The sequence below is a fragment of the Hyphopichia burtonii genome, assembly GCF_001661395.1.
Source record: "Hyphopichia burtonii NRRL Y-1933 unplaced genomic scaffold HYPBUscaffold_6, whole genome shotgun sequence".
Taxonomy (NCBI): domain Eukaryota; kingdom Fungi; phylum Ascomycota; class Pichiomycetes; order Serinales; family Debaryomycetaceae; genus Hyphopichia; species Hyphopichia burtonii.
The window spans coordinates 699,529-724,923 of NW_017963733.1; the positions used below are offsets into that span (position 1 = coordinate 699,529).

The 25,395-nt window shown below is 36.9% G+C and overlaps 16 protein-coding genes across 16 annotated transcripts; 6 read left to right on the plus strand and 10 right to left on the minus strand.

Annotated features, from left to right (window-relative positions):
* Positions 1-346: 346 nt before the first annotated feature.
* Positions 347-2,031, plus strand: HYPBUDRAFT_158145 (MFS general substrate transporter; the record flags this gene model as incomplete). The annotated part of the gene is made up of 2 exons (XM_020222348.1): positions 347-1,945; positions 1,996-2,031. 2 exons carry the CDS (start codon positions 347-349, stop codon positions 2,029-2,031), a joined length of 1,635 nt encoding a protein of 544 aa, XP_020075192.1.
* Positions 2,032-2,970: 939 nt separating this feature from the next.
* Positions 2,971-4,782, minus strand: HYPBUDRAFT_153625 (uncharacterized protein; the record flags this gene model as incomplete). Its single annotated transcript, XM_020221642.1, has 1 exon — positions 2,971-4,782. The coding sequence occupies exon 1, from the start codon at positions 4,759-4,761 to the stop codon at positions 2,974-2,976; it is 1,788 nt and encodes a 595-aa protein (XP_020075193.1). The 5' UTR covers positions 4,762-4,782.
* A 273-nt stretch (positions 4,783-5,055) lies between these two features.
* Positions 5,056-5,754, minus strand: MFG1 (Mfg1p; the record flags this gene model as incomplete). Its single annotated transcript, XM_020223858.1, has 1 exon — positions 5,056-5,754. A coding segment is annotated over one exon (699 nt), but the record flags the coding sequence as incomplete, so codon positions are not given.
* Positions 5,755-7,911: 2,157 nt separating this feature from the next.
* HYPBUDRAFT_158147 (uncharacterized protein) lies at positions 7,912-8,979 on the minus strand (the record flags this gene model as incomplete). Its single annotated transcript, XM_020222349.1, has 1 exon — positions 7,912-8,979. The coding sequence occupies one exon, from the start codon at positions 8,977-8,979 to the stop codon at positions 7,912-7,914; it is 1,068 nt and encodes a 355-aa protein (XP_020075195.1).
* A 239-nt stretch (positions 8,980-9,218) lies between these two features.
* On the minus strand, positions 9,219-9,860 carry PEX17 (Pex17p; the record flags this gene model as incomplete). Its single annotated transcript, XM_020218897.1, has 1 exon — positions 9,219-9,860. The coding sequence occupies one exon, from the start codon at positions 9,858-9,860 to the stop codon at positions 9,219-9,221; it is 642 nt and encodes a 213-aa protein (XP_020075196.1).
* A 168-nt stretch (positions 9,861-10,028) lies between these two features.
* HYPBUDRAFT_112388 (uncharacterized protein) lies at positions 10,029-10,733 on the minus strand (the record flags this gene model as incomplete). Its single annotated transcript, XM_020218899.1, has 1 exon — positions 10,029-10,733. The coding sequence occupies one exon, from the start codon at positions 10,731-10,733 to the stop codon at positions 10,029-10,031; it is 705 nt and encodes a 234-aa protein (XP_020075197.1).
* A 224-nt stretch (positions 10,734-10,957) lies between these two features.
* On the plus strand, positions 10,958-13,619 carry VID27 (Vid27p; the record flags this gene model as incomplete). Its single annotated transcript, XM_020219817.1, has 1 exon — positions 10,958-13,619. The coding sequence occupies exon 1, from the start codon at positions 11,121-11,123 to the stop codon at positions 13,617-13,619; it is 2,499 nt and encodes an 832-aa protein (XP_020075198.1). The 5' UTR covers positions 10,958-11,120.
* A 120-nt stretch (positions 13,620-13,739) lies between these two features.
* On the minus strand, positions 13,740-13,994 carry HYPBUDRAFT_112646 (uncharacterized protein; the record flags this gene model as incomplete). Its single annotated transcript, XM_020218921.1, has 1 exon — positions 13,740-13,994. One exon carries the CDS (start codon positions 13,992-13,994, stop codon positions 13,740-13,742), a length of 255 nt encoding a protein of 84 aa, XP_020075199.1.
* A 131-nt stretch (positions 13,995-14,125) lies between these two features.
* HYPBUDRAFT_127542 (uncharacterized protein) lies at positions 14,126-14,379 on the plus strand (the record flags this gene model as incomplete). Its single annotated transcript, XM_020219380.1, has 1 exon — positions 14,126-14,379. A coding segment is annotated over one exon (253 nt), but the record flags the coding sequence as incomplete, so codon positions are not given.
* A 1,002-nt stretch (positions 14,380-15,381) lies between these two features.
* Positions 15,382-16,561, plus strand: RGS2 (GTPase-activating protein). The gene has a single exon (XM_020219368.1). It carries the CDS (start codon positions 15,506-15,508, stop codon positions 16,475-16,477), a length of 972 nt encoding a protein of 323 aa, XP_020075201.1. The 5' UTR covers positions 15,382-15,505; the 3' UTR covers positions 16,478-16,561.
* A 142-nt stretch (positions 16,562-16,703) lies between these two features.
* Positions 16,704-17,582, minus strand: MET4 (Met4p; the record flags this gene model as incomplete). Its single annotated transcript, XM_020218904.1, has 1 exon — positions 16,704-17,582. A coding segment is annotated over one exon (879 nt), but the record flags the coding sequence as incomplete, so codon positions are not given.
* Positions 17,583-17,782: 200 nt separating this feature from the next.
* On the minus strand, positions 17,783-18,347 carry HYPBUDRAFT_222688 (uncharacterized protein). Its single transcript, XM_020223107.1, has one exon. It carries the CDS (start codon positions 18,217-18,219, stop codon positions 17,995-17,997), a length of 225 nt encoding a protein of 74 aa, XP_020075203.1. The 5' UTR covers positions 18,220-18,347; the 3' UTR covers positions 17,783-17,994.
* Positions 18,348-19,023, minus strand: HYPBUDRAFT_222687 (uncharacterized protein). The gene has a single exon (XM_020223106.1). The coding sequence runs from the start codon at positions 18,840-18,842 to the stop codon at positions 18,477-18,479; it is 366 nt and encodes a 121-aa protein (XP_020075204.1). The 5' UTR covers positions 18,843-19,023; the 3' UTR covers positions 18,348-18,476.
* Positions 19,024-19,693: 670 nt separating this feature from the next.
* Positions 19,694-23,263, plus strand: PYC2 (pyruvate carboxylase 2; the record flags this gene model as incomplete). Its single annotated transcript, XM_020218874.1, has 1 exon — positions 19,694-23,263. One exon carries the CDS (start codon positions 19,694-19,696, stop codon positions 23,261-23,263), a length of 3,570 nt encoding a protein of 1,189 aa, XP_020075205.1.
* Positions 23,264-23,377: 114 nt separating this feature from the next.
* On the minus strand, positions 23,378-24,007 carry DUO1 (Duo1p). Its single transcript, XM_020221643.1, has one exon. It carries the CDS (start codon positions 23,983-23,985, stop codon positions 23,488-23,490), a length of 498 nt encoding a protein of 165 aa, XP_020075206.1. The 5' UTR covers positions 23,986-24,007; the 3' UTR covers positions 23,378-23,487.
* A 151-nt stretch (positions 24,008-24,158) lies between these two features.
* SOH1 (Soh1p) lies at positions 24,159-24,836 on the plus strand. The gene has a single exon (XM_020221644.1). It carries the CDS (start codon positions 24,166-24,168, stop codon positions 24,805-24,807), a length of 642 nt encoding a protein of 213 aa, XP_020075207.1. The 5' UTR covers positions 24,159-24,165; the 3' UTR covers positions 24,808-24,836.
* The last annotated feature ends 559 nt before the right edge of the window (positions 24,837-25,395 follow it).

Genomic DNA, 25,395 nt, shown 5'->3' on the forward strand with positions numbered 1-25,395 from the left:
ATGATGCTTCCAGTACCCCATGGCTGGATTCCGAATAGATAGTCACTGTTGCCAAACTAATGATATTTTTACAAGCTTTTCACATAAATCGATAACCCTGATTAGGAACCTTGTTGCGCATTTTGCTAGAGGGGCCCGATAAGCAGAAATTCCGCTTTAGAGGTTTTGAGGGAAGTTCAGTTCTAGTGACAGCCATTTCACAGGTTAAGTTAGCGGAGATTGTGATCGAATTGCAGTATTTAAGACAAGATGATTCTGGGTGATTTGGAATTCGTTTGATCGTTTCCCTGAGGAACAAGTATTCGACAGGTACAGGTAAGCTACAGCAAATATGTCGGAAACACCAATGTCTAACCTCGAGAAGGTTTTGAGTGGTGGCAGACTTTCGATCGACGAAGAGGAGTATGTTCCAGGTACTATGCATTTGGTTGATTTAGGAGATTCCTTGAATGTTAAGAAAGGAGAAGGTTCGAATATTATTTTGCAACCTCAACCCAGCTCCGACATAAATGATGTTTTGAGATGGTCCCAGAGAAAGAAGAACCTTCAGTTTGGTTTAACTTGGTTTTGGGCTTTTATGGCTGCTGTTGTTGTTGGTTGGTATGGGCCGTACTTTACAATTTGGTTAACTGAATTTTCAACTGATATAAGTCATTTGAATATTTCGAGTGCTTGTATATTTATTGGTTTAGGATTTGGTTGCATTTTTTTCCAACCTCTTGCAATGAAATACGGAAGAAGAGGTATGTACCTTTTCTGTACTATTTTGGCGATTATTGGGAATGCTCTTGGGTCACAAGCAAAGACCATTAATTATATTATCGTTTCATTTTTGATAAGTGGGTTTAGTGCAGCTCCTTGTGATTCTCTCGTTCCTATCAGTAGTACAGACGTTTTTTTTGTTCATGAAAGATCAAAATATATCTCTTTAATGATTTTGGCTTTATATGCTGGTTCATTTTTAGGTCCGGTGGTGGCAGGTTATATACCTACCTGGGAATGGTGCTTTTACGTTCAAGTTATTATCATGGCTGTTTTGTTTATTGTTTTATTTTTCTTATTAGAAGATACTACTTTTGATAGATCAAAAGACTCTGGGGAAAAAGAGATTTTAGAACAAATCAAGAGTCAGGATACCATCTTGCAAGCAACTAAAAGTGGAGAACTTACTGAAGAGCAGGCTCAAAAAGTGGGAACCAAAATAAAATCGATCATTTCTCCTGTTAAATCTTTCAATGAAGATAATAGTGAAACTGATGCTTCAAGTATTGATCCAACTATTGCAAAAAGGACTTACGCTCAAAAATTGAAAGTAATTGAATTTGAATATGGTGATAAAAGGCTGTTGATGACTATTTTCACTAGGCCTTTTCTTTTGCTTGGATTTCCAGCTTTGATTTGGGGTGGTACTGTTTATGGTGCTCAAATGATGTGGTTATCTCTTTTGAACAACACTCAGTCACTGATTTTCACTGGAAGCTATGGGTTTTCTACTTCGAACACTGGTTTAACTAACTTGGGACCCTTTGTTGGCAGTGTTTTAGGTATGTTTTATGGTGGGAATTTCGTTGACTGGCTCTCTGTCAAATTAGCAGAGCGCAATAAGGGTATTTTCGAACCAGAGTTTAGATTATATGCTATGATAATTCCTACTATTCTTAATTCTTGTGGCTTGATTGCTTACGGTATAGCTGCTAATAATAAGGCTGCTTGGGAAATTCCTGTAATTATCGGTGAAGTTCTTTTGGGTTTTGCCATGAGTTCTTCAGGTCCAATATGCTTATCTTACGCTGCTGATTGTTATGGGAATTTGGCCAGCGAAAGTATGGTTTTGATGTTATTCGTGAGAAATATGATCGGTTGTGGGTTTACCTTTGGTATTGGCCCATGGATTGATAAATCAGGTTTGGTAGAAACAACCTGGTTGATGTTTATGATGGCTACGGTAATTAATGGTAGCTTTATTATAATGATCTTATTTGGTAAGTCTTTTAGAAGAATGACCAAGGGCTACTATTACAAAATGTCTGATCCTAATTACACACCTTTCAAGGTTTTTTAGACCTTTTCTATATATTAATAATTTATTCGGGTAAAATATCATGATTGTAAGTCGTAGTATTAGCCTGAATTTGAAAGCCTCCATTTGAGCCTATGACGCTTTCTCAGGCTTTCGATAGATACGTTATCGGCCAGTTCGAAATCGTCGCTGTTCGTTTGCTTCCCCAATCTATATTGCAAGGACTTTGATTTTAGCCTTTTCAACTGGCTAAATGACAGGGCGGCAAAAGTTTCATCTCCCAACTCTTGAATATTCAATGTGCTTGGAGGTCTTTCATCTTCGTGAAGGATGGTGTCGTTACTTTCATCACCAGTAAGTTTTAATGGCCTAGCATTAAGTTTCGGGAATGGCTCACCAATTATTTCAATTGACGAGCTTTCCACTGGCTGTAAAAATTTCGTGATTGGTCCTAAGACGCTATGGTTAGTGGTAGGATTCTTGATCCCCGAATAAGTAACGAACTCATCTCTCCAAAATTGATCGTGAAGTATTTGGATACTTAAGTTTCCGTTCTTATTGTATTTTCCGTCTCTTGATATCCTGGTTCCAGTTAAGGAATATAACAATTGAAGAATGGTAAAATTAAATAGAATAACTATTTCCGTGGATGTTTTTAACACCAAAAGGGTGATTCTTGATACCAGATTGAATGTTGTTCTTAAATAAAAAAGAATAATGATATTTATTATGAGGCAGTTTGCAGTTAGGTTCGAAAGAAAATCTAGGAATATTATCAACTCATTCGAAATAAACCTTTTCAAAGAGCTTAATAGATTTTCCCCCATTTAAAGTTTTGAACGGAATAAGTAGTAAAAGTAGAGTTATAGTTTTAGCAGTTAAATTATTTGTGCAAAATGCTGCAAAAAATCCACAAAAACTCGAACGACAGTAAACGTCAAATCGTATATTCCTTAATGAAGATCAACCTCAGAAATCATGCTATTAAGGCCAAAATTATGTTCAAAGGTTGCTGGTGTGACATGATAACCCTCTTCGATACCTATATAAAACAGATTATCTAAATCATCTATACTTTCTACATTGATTGTGCCTAAATTCGAGCCAGATTCTTCCCGGATTTGATCATCTTCATCTTCATCTATATCAGATAAAAGCCTTCTCACCAAGGAAGGGTCATATGTGATCTCACAATCATCTTCGGGACCCAGTGTAATTTGTAGTTCTGTTGATTTTTGATTTTGCGTATGAAATTCTTTTAACCATCGAAGAATAGTTAAAGGATAATTCGAATGTTTATAATTATGATGTGACAACGAAGCTAACCTAATGATTAGATCACTCATAACTTTAGTTATGTTAGTATTGGAAATTTGAATCGACTTTAAGACTGATAAGGTTTTCCTTATTTCATAATTATCAGATTTCACGAATAAAACAAGGAATAGTAGTAATTGTTTCAAGATGAATATAGGACTTTCTCCGTTTCGCAAAAGGGTTAAAAAAGCATGAATGGCTGCTAAGGAATTAAATTTCGATGATGAAATCTTTTTGATATCGATGAATTTGACATCGTCATCATCATCAGAATAAATGGAAGAAGGTTCAACATCACTGTCATCAGAATAAACCATGTGGTCTTGCCACTCTTGTTGTTTCTGATTCTGGGTTGCTATAGGGGCTTTGATAAAGTCATTTTCATCTTCAAATTCACTCTCAATCTCTGAATCATTGATTTTAGATTTTAAATAGTTCGACCTTATTTTCACCATAAAACAGCCAGGGACAGATTTTTTAAAAACAATATGTGGATTTATTTTTCTAGTGACCGGCGTCCATTTGATTAAATCTGCTTGAGTATCTTTTGATTTAAACCTACCTCGCATTGAATCGAATAGTTGTATGAAGAAAGGAATGTTGGACGGATTTTGTAAACCGCTTTTAACTTTGATGATAGTATCGACTACTGATTTCAAGTTATTCAGGTCAAGGGAGATCGGGAGGCCTCCATTGTCAATCTTATAAGTATCATTATTGAAACGATTACTAATTAGTTCGATTAAATTAATCACAGATCTAGTATCACCATTCGCAAACTGGATCAATATAGATAATGAATTTTCTTCATAATGCAAAAACTGTAGTTGATGAGTTAATTTTCTCCTTATATTTTCGAACAAGATGGCTCTTTTTATTATTAACGTCAATTCCTGTTGGTTGAGCGTGGATAATTCAAACATCTGACACCTTGATAAAATAGCTCTTCTAATTCTTTTTTTAGGATCAACGGTGGTAGCACCAATGAAAACAAAATTACCATCTTCAATGAAGGGCAATAAAAAGTCTTGTTGAGTTTTCGTCAACCTATGTATTTCATCAACGAATATAGCTACTTTTAAAAACATTTCATGTCTGGAAGCACGTAGTTTATTCTCCAGTGATATTTCAATCGAGAGATTTTTCAAGTCTTGAACAGTTGAGTCAGTTGCTGATATTTCAACAAAAACGTATTGGGTTTCATGCGATAAGATTCTGGCTATTGTAGTTTTACCAACTCCAGGGGGTCCAAATATGATCATTGAAGGTAAATAGCCTAATTTTATAAAATTTTTGATTGATCCATTATTATCGTTTATGAGATGCTGTTGGCCAATATAGTCTTTCAAAGACGACGGACGAATCACTTCAGATAACGGTAGGCCATCACGTATCTTCAGAATCTTTACTTCATTCTCGTTCATACTTCCATTATGTATTTTAAGCTTGATAGATATATTCATCAACGCGTAATTTTCTACTACAAAAAAAAAGAGAAGATATCACTCTGTGAAAAATATATTTAATAAAAAGATTAATTAAATGATACAAATGAAATAGAATTGAAAACCATCTTTTTTGAATTATATTTGCTGAAACCCGTTCGAGATGTAAGTTTAATTTCTTCTTTTGTTATCCAATAAATTTGACTGGCTCATTTTTCTCTTTTTAGTACCATTTTTGTCATCATTAATTATTGGAGAAGGAGAGTTTACATTTTTATTTTGTTGAGACAGTTGGGCGTTGTTTCTTTGATTGTTACAAAGAGTCATGAATAAGTCCATTGCCTTTAGAGGAGAATTGATATTATTCACCATGGTAAAAGCCATTAGAGATCTTAAATGGGACATTGTATCACCGATTTGCATAACTTTCATCGAGTTTTCATTAAGACCAGAGTTTACTTGATTTTTAATTGAATCACTTGAATCATAGATGGAGTTAAGTAATTCTGAAGATTTGAAATTTTTATTTGTTGATAGTTTTTTGGTATGATTTTCTAAAGTATCAAAACTAATTGAGCCTTGATAAGAAAGACAATGGATATCAATCCATTCAATTCTGAATTCCCTATTCATTAGTAATTTGACAAGACCATTGATTGTAGCCGTTGAGCCATCTTTATAGTTAAAAGTAAAGATTGTTTTTGAAGCAATGAAGATTGATTCATTATTCATAACTTGAAATTTTAATCCTGGTAATGATACATTAAATTTTGCTACATTTCCAGCCAAGACACAGCTTAAAAAGAATCTTGGAGCAGTGGAAGAGCTTAATTCAAACTGTCTTGATACACCGGGGGGAATATTTGCATTACCAAAGCATTGACCCAAAAAGGAGTCATCTTTTGGTTGTTGCTGTTGTTGTGAAGAAGAGGGAGCAGTAGTAAATCTTAAGATGGAAGTAGGAATGAAATAAATTTGTGTTATTCTTTGCCAATAATCAAAATTTGATAAATTTTCATAATTTTCATTACTAACTTGATCAATTAAATCGAGAATTCTCATAACAGCAGCATTTCCCAAATTTTTTCTGAAAATTTTTGTATTCAATTCATTTTGAAATTGTCTCTGCTGATCCTGATTAGGTTGAGTGGTCATCATGTTATTCGGCATGGTCCCGTTTGGCTGTGGTTGTTGACCAGGAGGAGCAGGCCCAGGAGGATGTTGTTGTTGTTGCTGTTGCTGCTGCTGTGGTTGTGGTTGGCCAGCAATTGGAGGAGCAGGCACAGGCCCAGGAGGATGTTGTTGTTGTTGTTGTGGTTGTTGATGAGGCGGTACTGGCACCGGCACTGGGCCAGGACGAGCCTGGGCTATAGGAGTATGTTGTTGCAGATGCGACAATACCGGAGTAGGGCCGTTTGTATTGGGGACCGCGGTGGTTGGAGCCAGTATCGAGCCTCTTGCCGCTGCAGCGTTTGCTTGTTGGAGTTGGATGAAATGGGGTTGGGGTTGTGACTGAGGTTGGGATTGCGGTTGGGGTTGATTGGATATCTGAGGGGTGTGGTCGTTTGAATGGGCAGCAGGAGAATGTGAGCTGGGGAAAGGAGCAGACATATTGAGCTGCTGTTGCTGATGGGCTTGTAAAGGAAGCTTATTAATTGAAGTAGCTGATCTTTGAAATCCAGGTCTTTGAATTTGTTGTTGTCGATTGGATGCTTGTTGCGGAATCATAGACGTCGATTGAGATTGTGGTAATACGTGTGCTTGCATACCATTAAGACTATTGACCGACCCTTTATGTTGTTGTGGAGGAGGATTCTGCTGCTGCTGCTGTTGCTGTTGATGATGATGTTGTTGCTGTTGATGGTGAAAAACTGGAGGAGGTTGAATTGGATGTTGAGGGTGAATTTGTTGTGCGAATTGGATATTACCATTATTTGTATTCCCACCCATGCCATTCCCAGCACCCATATTCCCACCATTCAAGCTCGCATCGAATACAGAGCCGCCGATCGCTTGGTTGGCCATAGACTCTGCTGGAATATTAGGGTTACTCTGGGGGGCTGCTATGGCGGTATTGAAATTTTGCATCATTTGGCTTGGGTGAGCCTGGCTCGATGGTATACCAGATACAGAACCATTACCCATATTCAAGGTCATATTGCTCCCATTCATGTTAAAAATATCCCATGAACAGACTGAAACAATTACACTCAAAGAGAACCTTATTACTAACAAATCAAGAAAACAAAAGGACCAAAACCAAAAAAAAACAAAAAAAAAAAAAAAAGATGTAGAAAACAAACTTAAATTATGGAAAAGAATATTCAATGACAGATAAATAAGGTTCTAATTAACATCGACTTCGAACAGAACTTTAGGCTCTGGCTCTCTCTTTTTTTTCCTTCGTTTTGTCCCTTGTCAAGAACGAAGTAGGAAAGGGTCGATGTTGAGTTAATGTTTAATTAAGGTATTTTGTGTTAAGGGACAAAAAGAATAGATTACTTGTTTTGACTAGTCGTGTCTCACAAAAGGGTTTTGAATCACAACAGCCAGCTGAATAATCACCTAGAAGTAGACCAACTAATACGAATGCCCTGCCAATAGAGTAGAAGAAGGTTGTTTTGCTCGTTGAAGAGAAAGCCAAAAGAGGACAAAAACTGGCAAGTTTTTCCGCAAGAAGCAGATTTTTCAGATTTTTCAGATTTCCCAAGGTTTACATTTCTGGCATTAGGGCCAGTTGCCTAAGTCTGGCATTAGGGCCAGTTGGCTAAGTCCCTGGAAGGACCACCTGGCTAAGTCCCTGGAAGGACCACCGTAGTGTCCCGGGTCGGGGTGCCTATGGTGTAGACTAGTGATTTAGTTTTTGGTTGAATGCAGATGTCTCAGACTTTGCATTATCAACGACAAACCAAGCGAGTGATGTAAATAAGGCTACATATGCGATACTATTTAGACTCAATGAACTCTATTCGAATATTTGGAGCATGCGGTGGCTAATGAATGGACAGATCTACAGCTGATGCCTTCGTTTACTTTCAAACAGCTGGAAGATCCCCTTCCAGGGGGTGCCCCTAGAGCCACCACCCGTACACCGGGAGCTACTGGCGATTCACTGCCTCCTTTATCTAACTATACATGTTCTTCGACAATGGTAGTCGGGGAAGCCGTACCGGCAAGGCCCAAGACTGAGTGACCGTTCAAGCTGGAGGTGTTGTTTATCCATCTGGACATGGCCGGATGGTCGGTGGTGGGTCTCCTTGGTTTTTCAGCTATTTTTGTAGAGGAATCATGTTCGTGGGAAGAATCTTTGGGATTGACTTCTCTTGTTTTAGCAGCTCTTCTTTTCAAGAGTTTGTTTAAGGTGTCTCTTTTCTCTTCTTCTAGCATTTTGTTTTTATAATCCAATCTTTTACGGGCGTTTTCTGCTTTTCTAAGCGCAGCCTCTTCTTCAGTTTCCTTCTTTTTGGGTTTGGCCTTTTTGTAATTATTCAAAGAATCATCTAATTCGATGAATTTCTTCTTCTTTTCTTCTTCTTCGTCTTCTGGCTCTTCTTCTTCTTCTAAGTACCTGGCTCGTTGTCTTTCGGTCATTTTAGACAAATCTGGATTGGCGTGAGGGTTATATTCAGTTTCTTCATCGGTGAGGATTAAGTCGGCATCCAAGTCGGTTGGTTGTACAACAGCTTTAGGTATTTTTTTCTTTTTGGGTTTAGCTGGTTCATCTTCTTCGTAGAAATCGTCCAGTTCATCTTCTTCATACATTGGTAATTGTCTTTTCCTAGTTTCTCTTGCTGGAGCTTGTCTTATTTCCGGTTTTGGTTTACTTATAGTTACTTTTAAACTTTTTGGTTGACTTTCTTTGGGTGGTTCTTCTAGTTCGTCTTTTAGTTCCAAATCCTCATCGATCTCATCGGGATCTTCTAATTTATAATTATCTTCTTCGTCTTCGGATTCCGGTTCTTCGTCTTCTTCATCTTCAAGTTCATCTTCGATATTCGAAGTATTGAGTCCTTCAATATCACTCACCTCTGGCTCAATGTCTTGCTCCCCCTCTTGCTCCTGTTCTTGGTCACTTAAAGATGAAAGATCACTTTCGTCAACCGAATTCTTATTGTATTTAGCTCCTAAATTCTCATACTCTTCAGCTTGTTCATCTTCCTCATTATAATCTTCCGGCACCATTGACGAATTATCCATTTCAGAATAATCCTCGGCCTCGTCCTCACTATCACGGATTAATGGTGGCATACTGGATTATTGTTGTATACTTGTATTGGGTGTATACTTGTATTGGGTGTATACTTGTATTGGGTGTATAATTGTAGGTTGTATAATTGTAGGTTGTATAGAAAGTTGTAGTGAGTTCAATTTTTTTCGCTCGAAAAATTGCTACATTAAATTATACCAAATAAATATCCATTAATCATGCTATACAGTTAAACTTGTCCACTCATAAACAATCCCTTCATATGTCTGATTTCGTGTTTAATGTCGCTTGCCAAATTTTTCTTTTTCAATCCGTTTTCATGGTTAACGTCAACTGAAAATATCTCGTTGCTGTTGAAGTAAACCATATCGATATTATTTTGGAAATCTTTGACCGAATAACTAGTAGTTTTATAATGTGGAAGTTCATCGATATTGAAAGATTCACATTCTCTCAACACTTTACTCAATTTACCCATTTTTTTAACCAAAGTCCCCTGATTTAAACTGTCTGGTTGATTTTCAGCTTCATCAGTTTGTACGCAAGCGTCCGAATGTAATTTCCCATTTCTATTGATGGCCACTATGGGTATATAGCTGACTCTTCCAATTAAGCTAATGTAAAGATCTCTTAGTTTGCCTCTGTAAAATTCCAAGTAATCGTAATGGCGTTCAGTCTTGGTTTCTAGCAACGGCTTTATTAGAAAAATGGCAAGTAGATAAACCAAAGTAATGGTGACTGAAGATCCTTTGGTTAAATTGATCAAATATTTCAACAATCTCGATTGTCGTTGGCCGTATCTTGTGGGTGTTGAAGTGTACGCACTCAAATCGTACGCTCCTTCTGGAATCGTGAGTATTGGGATCGACATGCCGAATATTCAATTGGGTTCGGGGTCCTGTTGGTTGAAAAGACAGTAGTCATAAGCTAATTGATAATCGTTTTTTTCAAAATCCTCGGGCTATTCGTGATACCTATGGTGTACGGGGTTTTTTATTTATATACAAGAAGAGGTCGTAAGTCATTAGAAATGCCAAAATCAGTCTATAACGTCGGCAACGCTTTGAACGAAGGGCCGGTTGTGTTTGCGAGGACGCGAGTCCCTTTGGTCCCCTTTCCCATTCTTCTTCTTATAGGGTGAGCGGGAGTTTCTGCTATCGTAATTGAAGGTCGGTTTGGGGGGAGTTATCTTGTCGATATGAATACTCTGACTCCTTCTGAGTCTTTCGTTTTTCAAGTTCATTTCTTGCCTCAAGCCCTGCTTTCTTTCCTGACTTTCCAACTTGCGTTCTTCTGATCTTTTTTGTATTCTTTCAACTTCATTATCGTTAGGGACCCATTTAGACTTCAAAATTCTTCGGATAGCTTCAGGGTTGATTCGAAAGTAATTGGCAAAATCAATTGTCCGCAAGTGCGGTACTTGCTCCTTCAAATTCCTGATATCCTGAATCTGTTGTCGGGATAGCTTTCTCGTTGGGTTCCATGTCCCATAACGTTTTGTCAATGCCTGTTCTCGTTTGACCCACTCAGGCTGATTTTTATGCTTCGCCTTCATCTCCTCCTTCTGCTTCTCTATGAATTTCTTCTCGGATACCGTACTGGTCTTGTGTGTTTTGTCTGAATAATGTCTGTACCCCAATAGCGATGAGATGCCCTCATGAACTTTGAGAGTTGATACCTTGCTCAGTTCTGGCCCGTTTCGAAAGAGCCTTGAGCACGGCAAAAACTGTAGACCTCGGATCATCAATACTGTAAGCCGTTACCGCAGACTTTTACTTAATCCACCGTTTATTAAGAACGAAATCAAGTATTTGATTTTTCAATTTTCAAGTTTTTTTTTTTTTTTTTTTTTTTTTTTAACCTTCAGTTATATCTGTTCCTGCACACAAAACATTAGTTGATCACTTTTAAAAAGCTTAATAAACAAAAAAACAAAATGGTGGTATTAGAATCTTATCATCTATCAAGTCTTAGAGCCAATTGGTGGGGTGATATTCGAAGCGAGGAAATACGTTCCATTTGATACCCGGTGTTGGTTTATTGCGATACTTTGATATATTGTGTTTGATATCCAGAGCTTTTTGTCGATTTGATCAATTGATTATTTTGCCGCCTCGATAAGATATACAAAATGAATTTGTTGAAGAAGTTTATTGGATCGAGTGCCACTGATGAAATTGCGCTGATTCCTTCCGGTAAGTTGTTTCTAACCAGATCGCCCAATTCACCAAAAGGAGAACTTGAGTGCTTATACAATGATGCTTTTGCCAGTATTAGACAAACGACTACTCCATTTTATTATCAATTGTGTATTATCAAGGCTTACCAAGAAGGAGAGCTCGATGGCCATGGGTCTGCAGGGTTTGACGATCTGGATAACGATGATGATTATGACGATCGTCATCACGATTCGGCCACTTCGAATGAAATCGATGGCGTAAGCCATACCAAGGATGAATGGTCTTTTCAAATTCTGGAAGACTTACAAATTTACCAGTATAACAAACCAAACGGGTCAAGAGCTATCAGATGGAATGACATGAGTGGAGATTTAGGCGATAAATTTGAATTTGTCATTGATGAGGAGATTAAATTTAATGAAATTGATGGGTTTGTATTTTCTTTATACAAATGCTTATATGAGACTAGATATCAAAGAAGCTCCTTAGGTATAAAAAGTATAGATGAATTATCAGAATTCACTTATGATCCTAAATCGGAATTTTCTGAATTAGATGATTTGAAAAAATTACAAAATGACAAATCAAAAGAAACTAAAGCTAAGGGAACCAAAGAAGATCCATTGTTTGTGGAGGACTCAGATTCTAGTGATGACGAAAGTGCATTCCATGACGCACTTACTAACTTTAATTATGTATTACCTACAATTAAGGGGGATATTATTTTTGAATGTGACGAAGCGAAAATCTTTTTGTTTGATCCAGTAAGTTCATCTTTCAAAAGTATTGAACCAGATAATAAAGTAAAGGTTTGTGTGGTTGATAGAAATAATTTCACCTACCAGTTAAGAGTAACTAGTCCGCTGGTTGCAGTCCTGGCAGAAATTGTGGAAGGTTTGAATCCAACGTTTGATGATGATAATTTTATTTTCAATTATCAAACTGTTAACATGAGTGGAGAAATCTCGTCATTTTCTTGGTTATTAGCATTTGAACTGACAGATAGTTTTAATTCTTTCGAACAAATCTTTTTAACTAGTCTTTGGCAATTTTTAAATAAGACAAAGTTTGCAGTGAAAAAGGAAGAGTCTGCCGATAAAGATTATATTATTAATGCAATGTCCAATTTAAATATTGATAATAATAAGCCAGAGACCGAAGAAGAAGCCGAATCCGAATCCGAATCCGAGCCCGAATCCGACTCTGAAGATGATGAAGTAAAATTGCAACGTGCAGTCAATGCTAGTATCAGAGATAAATCTGATCGTAGAAGACCGTTAAATGAAGAGGATGACGACTACGACGATTTTGCTGATCAAAGGGAATATGACAGATTTAGAGAGAAAAAAAATGAAACCAATTCTGGATTATCAGTGGGATCGTCCAAAGATCGTAATTATGTTGTTAGAGGTGATAAATTGGGAGTTTTCAGTAACGATGGGGATGAATTGAAATATCAAACTACAATTAGTAATGTTCGTGATTTAAATGGTAAATCAATCAAACCTCAAGATTTATTATTACATAGACAAGATAATTTTATGATTTTCAAGAAGAAGTCAAGTGATGAAACATCGAAATTATTTAAAATGGATTTAAATCGGGGGAAAATTATAGAAGAATGGAGCATGGAAGAAGCTGCCGCCGATGGTGGTGTTACCGCGTATGGACCAACATCCAAATTAGCACAGTTAACTGATGAACAAACATTACTTGGGACGAGTAAAAATGGTATTTTCTATATTGATCCTAGAGAAAGTGGTAGTAAAATCGTTAATGATTCAACTTTCAAACAATATAAAACCAAAAATAATGGCTTTTCCACGATTGCAACCACAGTTAACGGTTATGTTGCAATTGGGTCAGATAAAGGTAATATTAAATTATTTGATCAAGTTGGTAAAAATGCTAGAACTGCATTACCATCGCTTGGATCCGAAATCACCGGATTAGAAGTATCAAAAGATGGAAGATGGTTATTGGTCACTTACCCAACATTTTTAACACTTATTGATAATAAGATTGGACCGGGACAACGAAATTCCGGATCAATTGGATTTGAAAAATATTTTGATCTGGATAAAAAACCAACTCCATTAAGATTATCAATTAGACCCGAACATTTTTCATACATGATTAATGAAACTGGACAAGATTCTGTTAAGTTCACCAAGGCACATTTCAATACTGGTATTGGGTCTACCGAGTCTACAATTGTTACATCAACCGGAAAATATGTCATTGCATGGTCATTAAATGATATAATTAAAAAGAAAAAACAACCACAAAATTCTTATACTGTTTATAGATACGATGATCCAGTTGTTGCCGATAACTTTAGATTCAATTCTAATAATGATGTTATCACTGCAACCAAAGACGATGTTTCAATGGTTAGTAAACGTGGATTCCGTAAAGCTTCTAAAGAATCCTTAACCAAAAAAAACTAATCATTTCTCTTTATTTCTCTTTATTTCTTTATATTTCTTTATATTTCTTTATATTTCTTTATATTTCTTTATATTTCTCTTTTTATTTCTCTTTAAGTAATTAATATACAACATTTTCATTCACGAACGAAATGTAAAGGATCTTTTCATTTCATCCCACCAAATGGTTCTAAATGCTTTGAATTTATGCCAGGCCGTTGGGTTAAAGCTTTTAACCAACTTCATATGTTCTTCATTATACCTAGCATCTAATTCGTAATACGGTATTCTATTGATTCTTGCATGAACCCGACGCACAAAATTATTGAACGCCCGCGAATCAAGGAGCTTGTAATATAGAAAATCTTCTAAAGACTTTGGCGGAGGACGAACCATGGTGGGTCTGAATACAGTTGGGGATAAGCTATGGGTTATTATAATAAGAGAAGGGTTTTTCCTTTAAGAAACCGTCGTGCGCCAACCAACACCAGCTACTCAATTTTTTCCAGCTCAGAAAAATGATTGGGAAAAAACCTGAAAAGAACACCAGTATCAATTCAACAACCAACCAGACTCTTATCAAACAAACAAGAACATGATCTCAGACAGTCAATTGAACACCGTTGTATTGACCTTTGGGTTTGCCTCGGTGATTTTGATCTTGGTTTACCATGCTATCTCCACCAATGTCAAGAACATAAAAAACTAAATGAAACCCCAGCCACCTACAAATCTTTTCCCTCAACTGTTTTGTATAGACTAATATATGACCAAGTAGATACCCATCAATGTAGACACTAGGCCTGCCAGCACCAAACTAAAGATCAACCTTGGTACAAAATAGTTGGCAAAAAAAAAAAAAAATGTACGGATTTTACTTTGCTTCAAGCGTACTGACAGACTTGGTAAACGATAAGATTAGCTCTCGCTAAGTGATAAGACTACGAGCTTTTGGCTGTGGATCGGTAGCAGGTTCGGGTACCATCAACCGGCAGCTGCTCAATGGCAACTGCTCAACGGCAACTGCTCGACGGCAGCTGCTCAACCGTCACAGCTCAACGGGTAACCATCAAAGGACATCCAATACAAACAACAACATCTTCGGTATTTGTAACAATTGATTAATGCAGCTGCTGCACCAATAAACCGATTTGACTCTGTAAGAGTTAAGCAGAATTGTTGCAAAACCACCTGCTTTAGCCCCGTGCATAGTATCACGTGCCACGGAGTAATTGCCAGTGGGAAAAATGTTAGGGAAAACAAACGACACAAATGTCGCGCGCTTGGGTTCCCGAGCACACCCTGCTGAAGCACGACATTCTCCGCCCTGGGATATTGTCTTACATTGTTATTTCACAAAAAACCACTCAGTTGATTGTCAGCCATTCGCTTATTGTTGAGGGGGGGATTCGGCCGACGTAAGTTTTATAACCGTGCCGGACTAACAACAGAATAACTCCAAAAAAAAATAACACCAAAAAAAATAACTCCAAAAAATAATTGGGGAAAAGCAGTTTAATTATTTTGTAAAAATCAGCTAAAAAATAAGTGCATGGAAATGTGAAAAAATAATTATGGTTATCCAAGAAGTTACACCAAAAGTGAAAAAAAGACAAAAGAAAAATTGGAAAAATAACTATCAAAAATTACAATCATTAAGTAATCTTGCAGTACCCGATTGTACTATGATTGAAAAAAATACTCAATAGTATAAAATAAAGTTAGGTTTTCTACATTAAGAATACAATGGACCATTATAAAAAAAAAAATAATAGCACAGGTGAGAGTTGATTAATAACAGATTTAATCTTGTAAAACTCTTACTAGGTCAACTTATATATTTTTTTTTTATGTACTAGTTACTTCTTTTTCATTGATAGTGATAATTTTTTATTGATAAACACAAGATGAAGGAGATGGATCCGGTGGATCCAATAAGTAATAAGACCAAACGACCAATATTTAGAAATACCTCATCAGCACCCCATTTACGGCTTAATATTGAAAACCCTCCAATAAATCATATTCCGTCATCATCATCATTGAGTGTGCCACAATATTTCAATTATAGTCTTAATTCCCATAAACCAACGCTATTCATACCAAGCTTGGATGATATTATTGAAAATAGTGTTGAGAGCAGTAATACCCCATATAATAAATCCAATTTAATTCTGTATTTGAGTCTGATACACTGTCTTGAAAATTTTGAATTTATAATCGAGTTGAATAATTTAATAAAATTAATTCAGGATAATGAAGAAGCACATGATTTAAATGTTATATTAATAAATTGGCAAATTATATATAAAAATTTTCTAATCGATGACAGTCCCAAAGAAATCAATATTCCTCATTCAGTCAAATCAATATTTAATTATGAAAATATACCAAATATTCCCAATTTGAAGAAAATTAAATTTATAGTTTTTGAATTGCTTCATGATTCATATAACGAATTTATTAAATACATTAAAACCACCAATCGAGAGAATGGATTGAATTATAGACGTCGATCAGAAATAGTGGCTCCAGACTTTGCCGAAACTTCCTTCAGTCCAACTCATGAAAAAATCCCCCGTTCCACAATCGAAGAAGATCCTTTGGCTACATGTATAAGTTTATCGGAGGATGAGCATATTGATGAAGTCCAAACCCCAGAAAGCCAACAGGGGGCTAATTCAAGTAGAAACAATAGTGCTACAAGCTCGAATTCTTCAAGAGGCTCTTCATTAGGGTCGATTGTTGAAAATTTGAAAAATCATGATTATATCAATTGGAAAAAAACAGTTAAAAAATTCAAATTACGCCGTTTTCTGAATCAAAATCTAAATCTGGATTATTTAGATCAACAATCGTCTAATCATTCCCCTGGTTAATACGAGCGTTTTTGACGATTCTCACTTCACTTCATCTTTGTATCTACTATATAGACGATTTAGATCTCGCATGAACCCTTTGCTGGTGTACGATATTAATATTTTTTTTTTTTTTTTTTTTTTTTTTTGTTTGTTTTGTTGTGTTTGAGGAAATCATATAGACCACATATATATACATTAACTATACAAATAAATATATAACATACCAATCATAACATACCAGATGCTACGAGTGTTTAGCACGTTCTTTTAAAAGCCTCAATTCGTCTTCATTTTTTTGACTTCCCTTTTCAATAATCAAATTTTTCAATAGTTTATTTTCCATTTCTAATAACTCGATTTTATTTTCAAAATTTTTAACCAAGTCGTTTAATTCGTTAATTTCGTACTCCATTTGTTTCTCCTTCAATTTCTTCTTGATTCTGAACCGGGCACTGGCGGCAGTGTTTCTACGGCGTTTATCCATTTCTGGGTTTTGAGTTCGGTTAGTGGAAGAAGACGTTATTGAACCAGGACTCGACGATGAAGATATCGAAGATGTTTCATTGGAGATTTCAAGTTGATTATGTTGTCTTACCGGCTGAGTGTTTTGAGAAGCAAGTTGTGGTACACTAGGTATGTAGTTACCTAAAGAAGTTTGATGTTGGGCAATTAAAGCACTTAGTAAATCAATTTGTTTTTGTGATAATCCCGCCAGTTTTAATGAATCTCTAGCCCCTGGGGGTACTGGAAACTTGGGTAAGGTTGACAAGTTTGACATATTTATATTTGGATTGAAGATGGTTTCGTCCTTTTCTTTCTTACCGTAAACTGGTTTTTGTTTTTCAATTTTTTTACCTTCCGATAGTTTCTCTTCTTCTTTTTCTTCATCTTTGGGTTCCTTTTTATCTTCATCCGGGAAAATAAAGCTTTCATCGGCAAACGCCGCCAAATCCAATGACAATTGTCCATCCATATCCAAGTTGGGAGTGGTCAAATCGTTTAATTGATTCGAAGGTTGTTCTCCAAATGGCGAATGTTCATTTGAATTATTAACAAAAGTATCGATATAAACTAATTGCTCTAATAGAGCCAGAGAAGTTTGCTGCTCCATCTTTGGTCCATGTCAAGAAAAACCAAGTTGAAAAAAACTGTCTATGTCAACGCTATATATGTTTTATTAACAAAGTGTGGTTTAATTATTCGGTACCTGTTCCGTATCAGAACTGTGGTTGCAAACAGTTTATAATTGTTGTTGATGGGTATCCTGGGGTTATTATGAGGTGCTGGCACGTGATATCCTGCGTTCTGCAGCCACCGTTTGGGCCCCCTGGGCCCCCCCGGATCTCTTCGCACGCTGCGGCCGGAACTGCCCCCGTGTCGCACCCACGGCATACTCTTCTGATTGGTTGCAAAAAAAACAGGCTCACGACATTTTCCCTCCAAATCCGGTCAAACCGGATCTACTTCTACAAGTACCCAACTATCATAAATCGTACATTATTAATAGAGACAAGAACTGAAAATGCATAGACTAGCTAATTTGATTTTTTGAATTTTAAAGCCAATGGACTGACATTAGTAGCTTTCAATCTATATTCAGCAAAGCTTCTAAAAGAATTACCATGAGTAGGTTGCCATTTGTTAGGGGTAACCGCAGCTTTTCTTGTAGCGTTCAAGCTAGCTGGGGTAGATGCTTTAATTATATTGTTAAATTGGTTAACTGTTTCTTTCTGAAAACGTAAAACGGTTGCTGATCTCATTATAGTATAAAGAATGAAAAAAAATTTGTCAAGATACAAGAGAAATTACTACACTTATATAACTCGAGTAGGTGGGGTGATCGTTTTTACAGCCATAGAAATTAACTGAATAATCGGGCATATGGGCTGACTTTATCTTGCTGATTGTTCCCACTGATGTTTTCACGAGGGGAACTCCTGCCCATCGGATGCTTAGTTTGCCTCAATACAAGCTGAAGGTGCGACTGCAATTAGCGTGCTTACGGGGAAGAGGGAAATTAACAACGGCTGGGAAGGAGGTATCTCCAGCCAATCAAACCACCCGCAGGGAGGATGGGCGGATCAACTTGCGAGGATTTGTGTTGTCCGTTTTTTCTTTGCTGAAAAATTTTCAATCGGATTTTCGAGTCCGTCCTCACAGCCTTTGGTGCCGGGCCTCGGTTGGGTCTGCGGCACGTGACCACGCGGTCCCCACCCGTGCCTCTGCGGTCTGGGTTTCTGTTCGGGGAAGACCTGCAGCACTCGGCCTGCTGCTCTGCTGCCCTACTGCCCTGCTGGTCTGCTAGTATACAAGCCTGACAGTATAGCCTGGCAGTATAGCCTGGCAATATAGCCTGATAGTACACGAGCCTGATAGTATACATAGCTTGCGGGTATAAGCCAACTATGAACAGAAAGTGAAGTCGAGGTATTGATGTCTATTTATACAGTTGACTCATCCGGGGAACTGGACATTGTGCAGTCAAGGTACCGAGTAGAGTTCATAACGGCCGCCGGCACCGGTGATTGCAAAAACCCATCCAGCTGACGGGAATCAAGTACCGGGTGAATCACTAGTGCTACATATCTTCTGAGTTTATTGGATGAGATAAGCACTATAAAAGTATATTCATTTACGTTGATACAAAAAACCAGCTACTTAAAATCCGATCCAATTACAACGGGGACATTGTTCGATTCATTCACTGCCATTAGTGCAGTAACCGACGGACGATCAAGTCCGAGTCATGATCACTACTCCATATTATGAGGTGACTCAACCCCAGCATCACAAACCGGTGGTTGTATCCCACTGAATTTAAGTAGATTACGCCTGCGACGTAGACTTGGATCGCTGGTCAGTACACCAGGGGCCAAACCTAGTAGATGGCCGATGCTGATCACTGGTGCTGGTGCCCAGTCCCAGTGATTATCTCGGAGTCGGAGTACATGAGTCACTGCGTATGCGAATACTCGTGGTAATACCGAATAACAGGTTATAAACTAAAGAATAATGAACCCATTTATGCAGTTAGGAATAATCATGATAATTTTGTAACGCTTAAACCTTAAGAATTTCGGACTTTTTCTTCCCTAATTGTCCGTTAATTTTAATTCTCTTTTATAAATACTTGATTGATTACTGTTGAAAAATTTCTCATTAATACTTCTCCCTTTTTTTTTCCCCTTTCTCTTCTTCTTTTAACTTGCTCCCTGTTCTTGTTCTCCAGCCATCATGACCTCGTTACTATCAGTAAACTCCAATGGAGATCAAGTTAAATTAAACAAAATGAGAAGAGACTCTACTGTCTTGGGTCCAATGAATAAGATCTTAGTTGCCAATCGTGGTGAGATTCCAATTAGAATTTTCAGAACTGCTCATGAATTATCCATGCAAACTGTTGCTATTTATTCCCATGAAGATCGTTTATCAATGCATAGATTGAAAGCTGATGAATCGTATGTAATTGGTAAGAAAGGTCAATTTTCTCCAGTTGGTGCTTATTTGCAAATTGATGAAATTATTAATATCGCTAAACGTCATAATGTTAATATGATTCATCCTGGTTATGGGTTTTTAAGTGAAAATAGTGAATTCGCTAGAAAAGTCGAAGAAGCTGGTATTGCTTGGATTGGTCCCACCCATACTACCATTGATTCTGTCGGGGATAAAGTTAGTGCTAGAACCTTGGCGATCGAAAATAATGTTCCAGTGGTTCCTGGTACTCCTGGTCCAATTGAAACCGTGGAAGAAGCAAGACAATTTGTGGAACAATACGGATTCCCAGTCATTATCAAAGCAGCTTTTGGTGGTGGTGGCCGTGGTATGAGAGTGGTTCGTGAAGGTGATTCAATTGAAGATGCGTTCACTCGTGCAGTTTCCGAAGCTAAAACCTCTTTTGGTAATGGTACTTGTTTTATCGAAAGATTCTTGGATAGACCAAAACATATCGAAGTCCAATTATTGGCTGATGGTTATGGTAACGTTATCCACTTATTTGAACGTGATTGTTCGGTTCAAAGAAGACATCAAAAAGTGGTGGAAATGGCTCCTGCCAAATCTTTACCAAAATCAGTTCGTGACTCAATCTTAACTGATGCAGTTAAATTGGCTAAACTGGCTAATTATAGAAATGCTGGTACTGCTGAATTTTTGGTTGATGAACAAAATCGTCATTATTTCATTGAAATTAATCCAAGAATTCAAGTGGAACATACCATCACTGAAGAAATTACCGGGGTTGATATCGTGGCTGCTCAAATCCAAATTGCCGCTGGTGCTTCTTTACAACAATTAGGTTTATTACAAGATAAAATTTCTACTCGTGGTTTTGCCATTCAATGTAGAATTACTACCGAAGATCCAGCTAAAGGTTTCCAACCCGATACCGGTAAAATCGAAGTTTACAGATCTGCTGGTGGTAATGGTGTTAGATTAGATGGTGGTAATGGTTTTGCTGGTTCAATCATTAGTCCTCATTATGATTCTATGTTGGTTAAATGTTCCTGTTCAGGTTCAACTTATGAAATCGCAAGAAGAAAAATGTTACGTGCTTTAATTGAATTCAGAATTAGAGGGGTTAAAACTAATATTCCTTTCTTATTAGCCCTTTTAACTAATGAAACTTTCATTAATGGTGATTGTTGGACCACTTTTATCGATGATACTCCTTCTCTTTTCCAAATGATCAGTTCTCAAAATAGAGCTACTAAATTATTGAACTATTTGGGTGATTTGGTAGTTAATGGTTCCTCTATCAAAGGTCAAGTTGGTGATCCTAAATTGGATACTGAAGCTTTAATCCCTGATTTACATGATCCAAAAACTGGTATTAAAATTGATGTCAATGAATCTTCTTTGATCCCTCGTGGTTGGAGACAAGTTTTGTTGGAAGAGGGTCCTGTTAAATTTGCTCAAAAAGTTCGTCATTTTAAAGGTACCTTATTAACTGATACCACTTGGAGAGACGCTCATCAATCCTTATTAGCTACTAGAGTTCGTACCATTGATTTATTGAATATCGCTCCAAGTACTGCTTTTGCTCTTAATGGTGCTTTCTCTTTAGAATGTTGGGGTGGTGCCACTTTTGATGTTTGTATGAGATTCTTATATGAAGATCCTTGGATTAGATTGCGTAAATTACGTAAATTGGTTCCAAATATTCCTTTCCAAATGTTATTAAGAGGTGCTAATGGTGTTGCTTACTCTTCTTTACCTGACAATGCTATTGATCATTTTGTTAAGCAAGCTAAAGATAACGGTGTTGATATCTTTAGAGTCTTCGATGCTTTGAATGATTTAGAACAATTGAAAGTTGGTATTGATGCTGTTAAAAAGGCTGGTGGTGTTGTTGAATCTACCGTTTGTTATTCTGGTGATATGTTACAACCAGGTAAAAAATATAACTTGGAATACTACTTGAATGTTGTTGATGAAATTGTTAAGATGGGTACTCATTTCTTAGGTATTAAAGATATGGCTGGTACTTTAAAACCAAAAGCTGCTAAAATTTTGATTAGCTCAATTAGAGAAAAATATCCAGATTTACCAATTCATGTCCATACTCATGATAGTGCTGGTACTGGTGTTGCTTCGATGACTGCTTGCGCTAAAGCCGGTGCTGATGTCGTTGATGCCGCTTCCAATTCAATGTCTGGTATGACCTCCCAACCTTCAATTAGTGCCATTTTGGCTTCTTTGGAAGGTGAAGTTGAAACTGGCTTAGATGAATCATTAGTGAGAGAATTAGATAACTATTGGGCTCAAATGAGATTATTATACTCTTGTTTCGAAGCTGATTTGAAAGGTCCAGATCCTGAAGTTTACCAACACGAAATTCCTGGTGGTCAATTAACTAATTTATTATTCCAAGCTCAACAATTAGGTTTGGGTGAAAAATGGTTATTAACCAAAGAAAAATATAAGATTGCCAATAAATTGTTGGGTGATGTTGTTAAAGTTACTCCAACTTCAAAAGTTGTTGGTGATTTAGCTCAATTCATGGTTTCTAATAACTTAACTGAAGAAGATGTTACTAAATTAGCTAGTGAATTGGATTTCCCAGGTTCTGTGTTAGATTTTATGGAAGGTTTAATGGGTACTCCTTTCGGAGGTTTCCCAGAACCTTTAAGAACTAATATGTTGGGTAACAAACGTCCTAAATTGAACAAGAGACCTGGTTTAACTTTAGAACCAACCAACTTTGAATTAGTTAAACAAGAATTAACTTCAAGATATGGTGATAACTCGTCAAGTCATCATAATGCTACCATCGAAGACTGCGATATTGCCAGTTACATCATGTATCCTAAAGTTTATGAAGATTTCCGTAAGGTTATTGATAAATGGGGTGACTTATCAGTTTTGCCAACCCGTCATTTCCTCAAGGCTGCTAAAATCAATGAGGAAATTGTTGTTGACATTGAACAAGGTAAGACCTTGATTATCAAATTATTAGCCATTGGTGAAATTAGTCAACAAACTGGTACTCGTGAAGTTTTCTTTGAATTGAATGGTGAAATGAGATCAGTTACCATTGATGATAAGACTGTTTCAATTGAAACTAAGACTAGACCTAAGGCTCAACAACCAAATGATGTTGGTGCCCCAATGGCTGGTGTTGTTATCGAAACAAGAGTCAAACAAGGCCAAGAAGTTAAAAAGGGTGACCCTATTGCTGTTTTATCAGCAATGAAAATGGAAATGGTTATCAGTTCTCCAGTTGCCGGTAAAGTTGGTGAAGTTTTGATCAAAGAAGGTGACTCAGTTGACGCAAGTGATATGATCACCAGTATTTTGAAATGATTTTATTCAATAATTTCTCATAATGTGTTTCAATTCTTTTGATGATTCTCTACGTTTATATTTTTTATTTTTACGTTGTTTTTTATATAGATTAAATTATATTTCATTAAATTACTTGCAAGTTTCGTAATACTTTTTCCCTGAAAGGTTCATGGTTAAATGCTTATTTTTGTCTATGGTGCTCTAGCATTTGGTTTTTCTGTTGGCCTTTAAAGCACTCTACTTTATTTGAAAGGTCTTCTCTTTGATATGCCTTTTGCATTTCTTCCACTTAGTCCCAATTCTCTTTGTCTCTTACTAGCAAGATCATTTCTTCTTTGTTGTAGCTCGTTTTCCCGTATCTCCTTTGCACTAAGAGTATTCGTTAAATGATCATTCTCGCTTTCTAATCGATTCAATTCGTCTATCAATAACTGTTCTTCATTTAATTTCTCCTCTATCTTGATATCTTGTGCTTCGTCATTCAATATCTCATTGACCCCAAACGTTCCATCCCATTTCGGGTTGTTCAAAACTTTATTGGTAAACTCTGTCTGTGATAATATCTGTATCCATTTCTCTAATAGAATCGTAGTATGGTTTGCTGAGTTTTTTGTTTTGGTTATATCAACTTGTGATTTTTGAATGGTGTTTATCAAGGTATCCATGGTGTCGTTTACTTTTAATAATTGTTGATACTCTTTCTCTAGTGCCAATTGACGTTTGGCTGAGTTCGCTGACATCGTGTAATTAAGTATATCCAGTCTTTAGTTAATCAGTAGTATGTTTTACTCCAAAGTATTGATGTTTTGATTTTGCACTTTGGAAATCCTCAAAATCGAGATATTCAAAAAAAAAAAAAAAAAAAAAAAAAGTCGAAACTGAAAAATTAATCTATAAACTCTTTAACTTAAATATCTTTCATGGAGGAAGAATTGCCCACAAGATGGGAGATTGAGCTAGAGTTTGTTCAATCATTGGGCAATATACAATACTTGAACTATTTGGCGCAAAATGACTATCTTACGAACGAATGTTTTCTAAATTATTTGAATTACTTAAATTATTGGAAAGAACCCCGGTACTCGAAATATCTTGTTTATCCTAACTGTCTACATATATTAACATTGCTACAAAGCGAGGAGTTCAGACGAAGCATAGTTAATCCAGATTTCATGAACTCTCTTATGAACGATATGGTCAAAAGATGGCAAAGCCCAGACGACATATTTTCCAGTGGGTCCCCAAACACAACTCCGAATAATCAGCAGCAATCACAGCATGATCAGCAGCAGCAGAAGGACCAAGGGCTTGCAACAAATGGCATAGAGGTAAGGGTAGATGATGTCGACCCAAAGGGATCTGACCCATCACCAGACATAAAAATGGAGAAACCTGAAACACACGAACCAGAAGTAAAACTTGATGATAAGAACTCTTTCAAGCCACCCGAGACAGTCAAAATCGAAGAAAGTGCCGTAGAAACTAACAACGGTACGGCTGCTGAAGATCCCCAGTCAGCGGAGGGTGGAAATCCTTCCGATGCAATCGAAATTGACGGTTAGCGAAATCCAATTTAATGAATATACGATTGATTCTTCTATTTGCTAGTTGTAGATACTTGTAAAGCGTCTAATGATATTTGTCTAGAGTCAAAAGGTCAATTTCGTGCAAAAAAAGAGAGCATTTAATTTCACAGCCAATTCTTTCAATTACATGATCTTCGCTCTTGGAAGCAGCAGCATGGATATTGACCAGACGTGGAATGTCAGCGACAAACTAGTGCCTTTGGAAGGACCCTTGCAGTCTTTTCAAGAGAGCTTGTCTATCGATAAGACCACTGCAAAATTTCTAAAGAGAATCTGAACCCCAGAGTTTCGACAAGTCGACTTGAAGAGAGAACATCAGCCAAAGCTAAATCTAGTGTTGAATTAGATGACTTACTAGTTAATCGCTCTACTGGTTTAGATCAGACGGTGGTAGAGAGTGTTCTTTTGAAAAATGAGTCGGTAGGCTCTTGGGCGGTATCTCTGCCAGAAGTTTGCTTTCAGCAAATTGACCAGACCAAGGGTTCGTTGACCAAAGAAGCAATTTCTGTCGATTGTGAAGTTAAGAAGACATTGGTTCAGTTAAATAAGATGCCAAAGCCGGAC

Excerpts from the sequence above, each read along its gene's own strand:
- DUO1 (XM_020221643.1), bottom strand. The coding sequence starts at position 23,985 with ATGTCAGCGAACTCAGCCAAACGTCAATTGGCACTAGAGAAAGAGTAT.
- HYPBUDRAFT_222688 (XM_020223107.1), bottom strand. The coding sequence starts at position 18,219 with ATGAGATCAGCAACCGTTTTACGTTTTCAGAAAGAAACAGTTAACCAA.
- SOH1 (XM_020221644.1), top strand. The coding sequence starts at position 24,166 with ATGGAGGAAGAATTGCCCACAAGATGGGAGATTGAGCTAGAGTTTGTT.
- RGS2 (XM_020219368.1), top strand. The coding sequence starts at position 15,506 with ATGAAGGAGATGGATCCGGTGGATCCAATAAGTAATAAGACCAAACGA.
- HYPBUDRAFT_222687 (XM_020223106.1), bottom strand. The coding sequence starts at position 18,842 with ATGTATACTATCAGGCTCGTGTACTATCAGGCTATATTGCCAGGCTAT.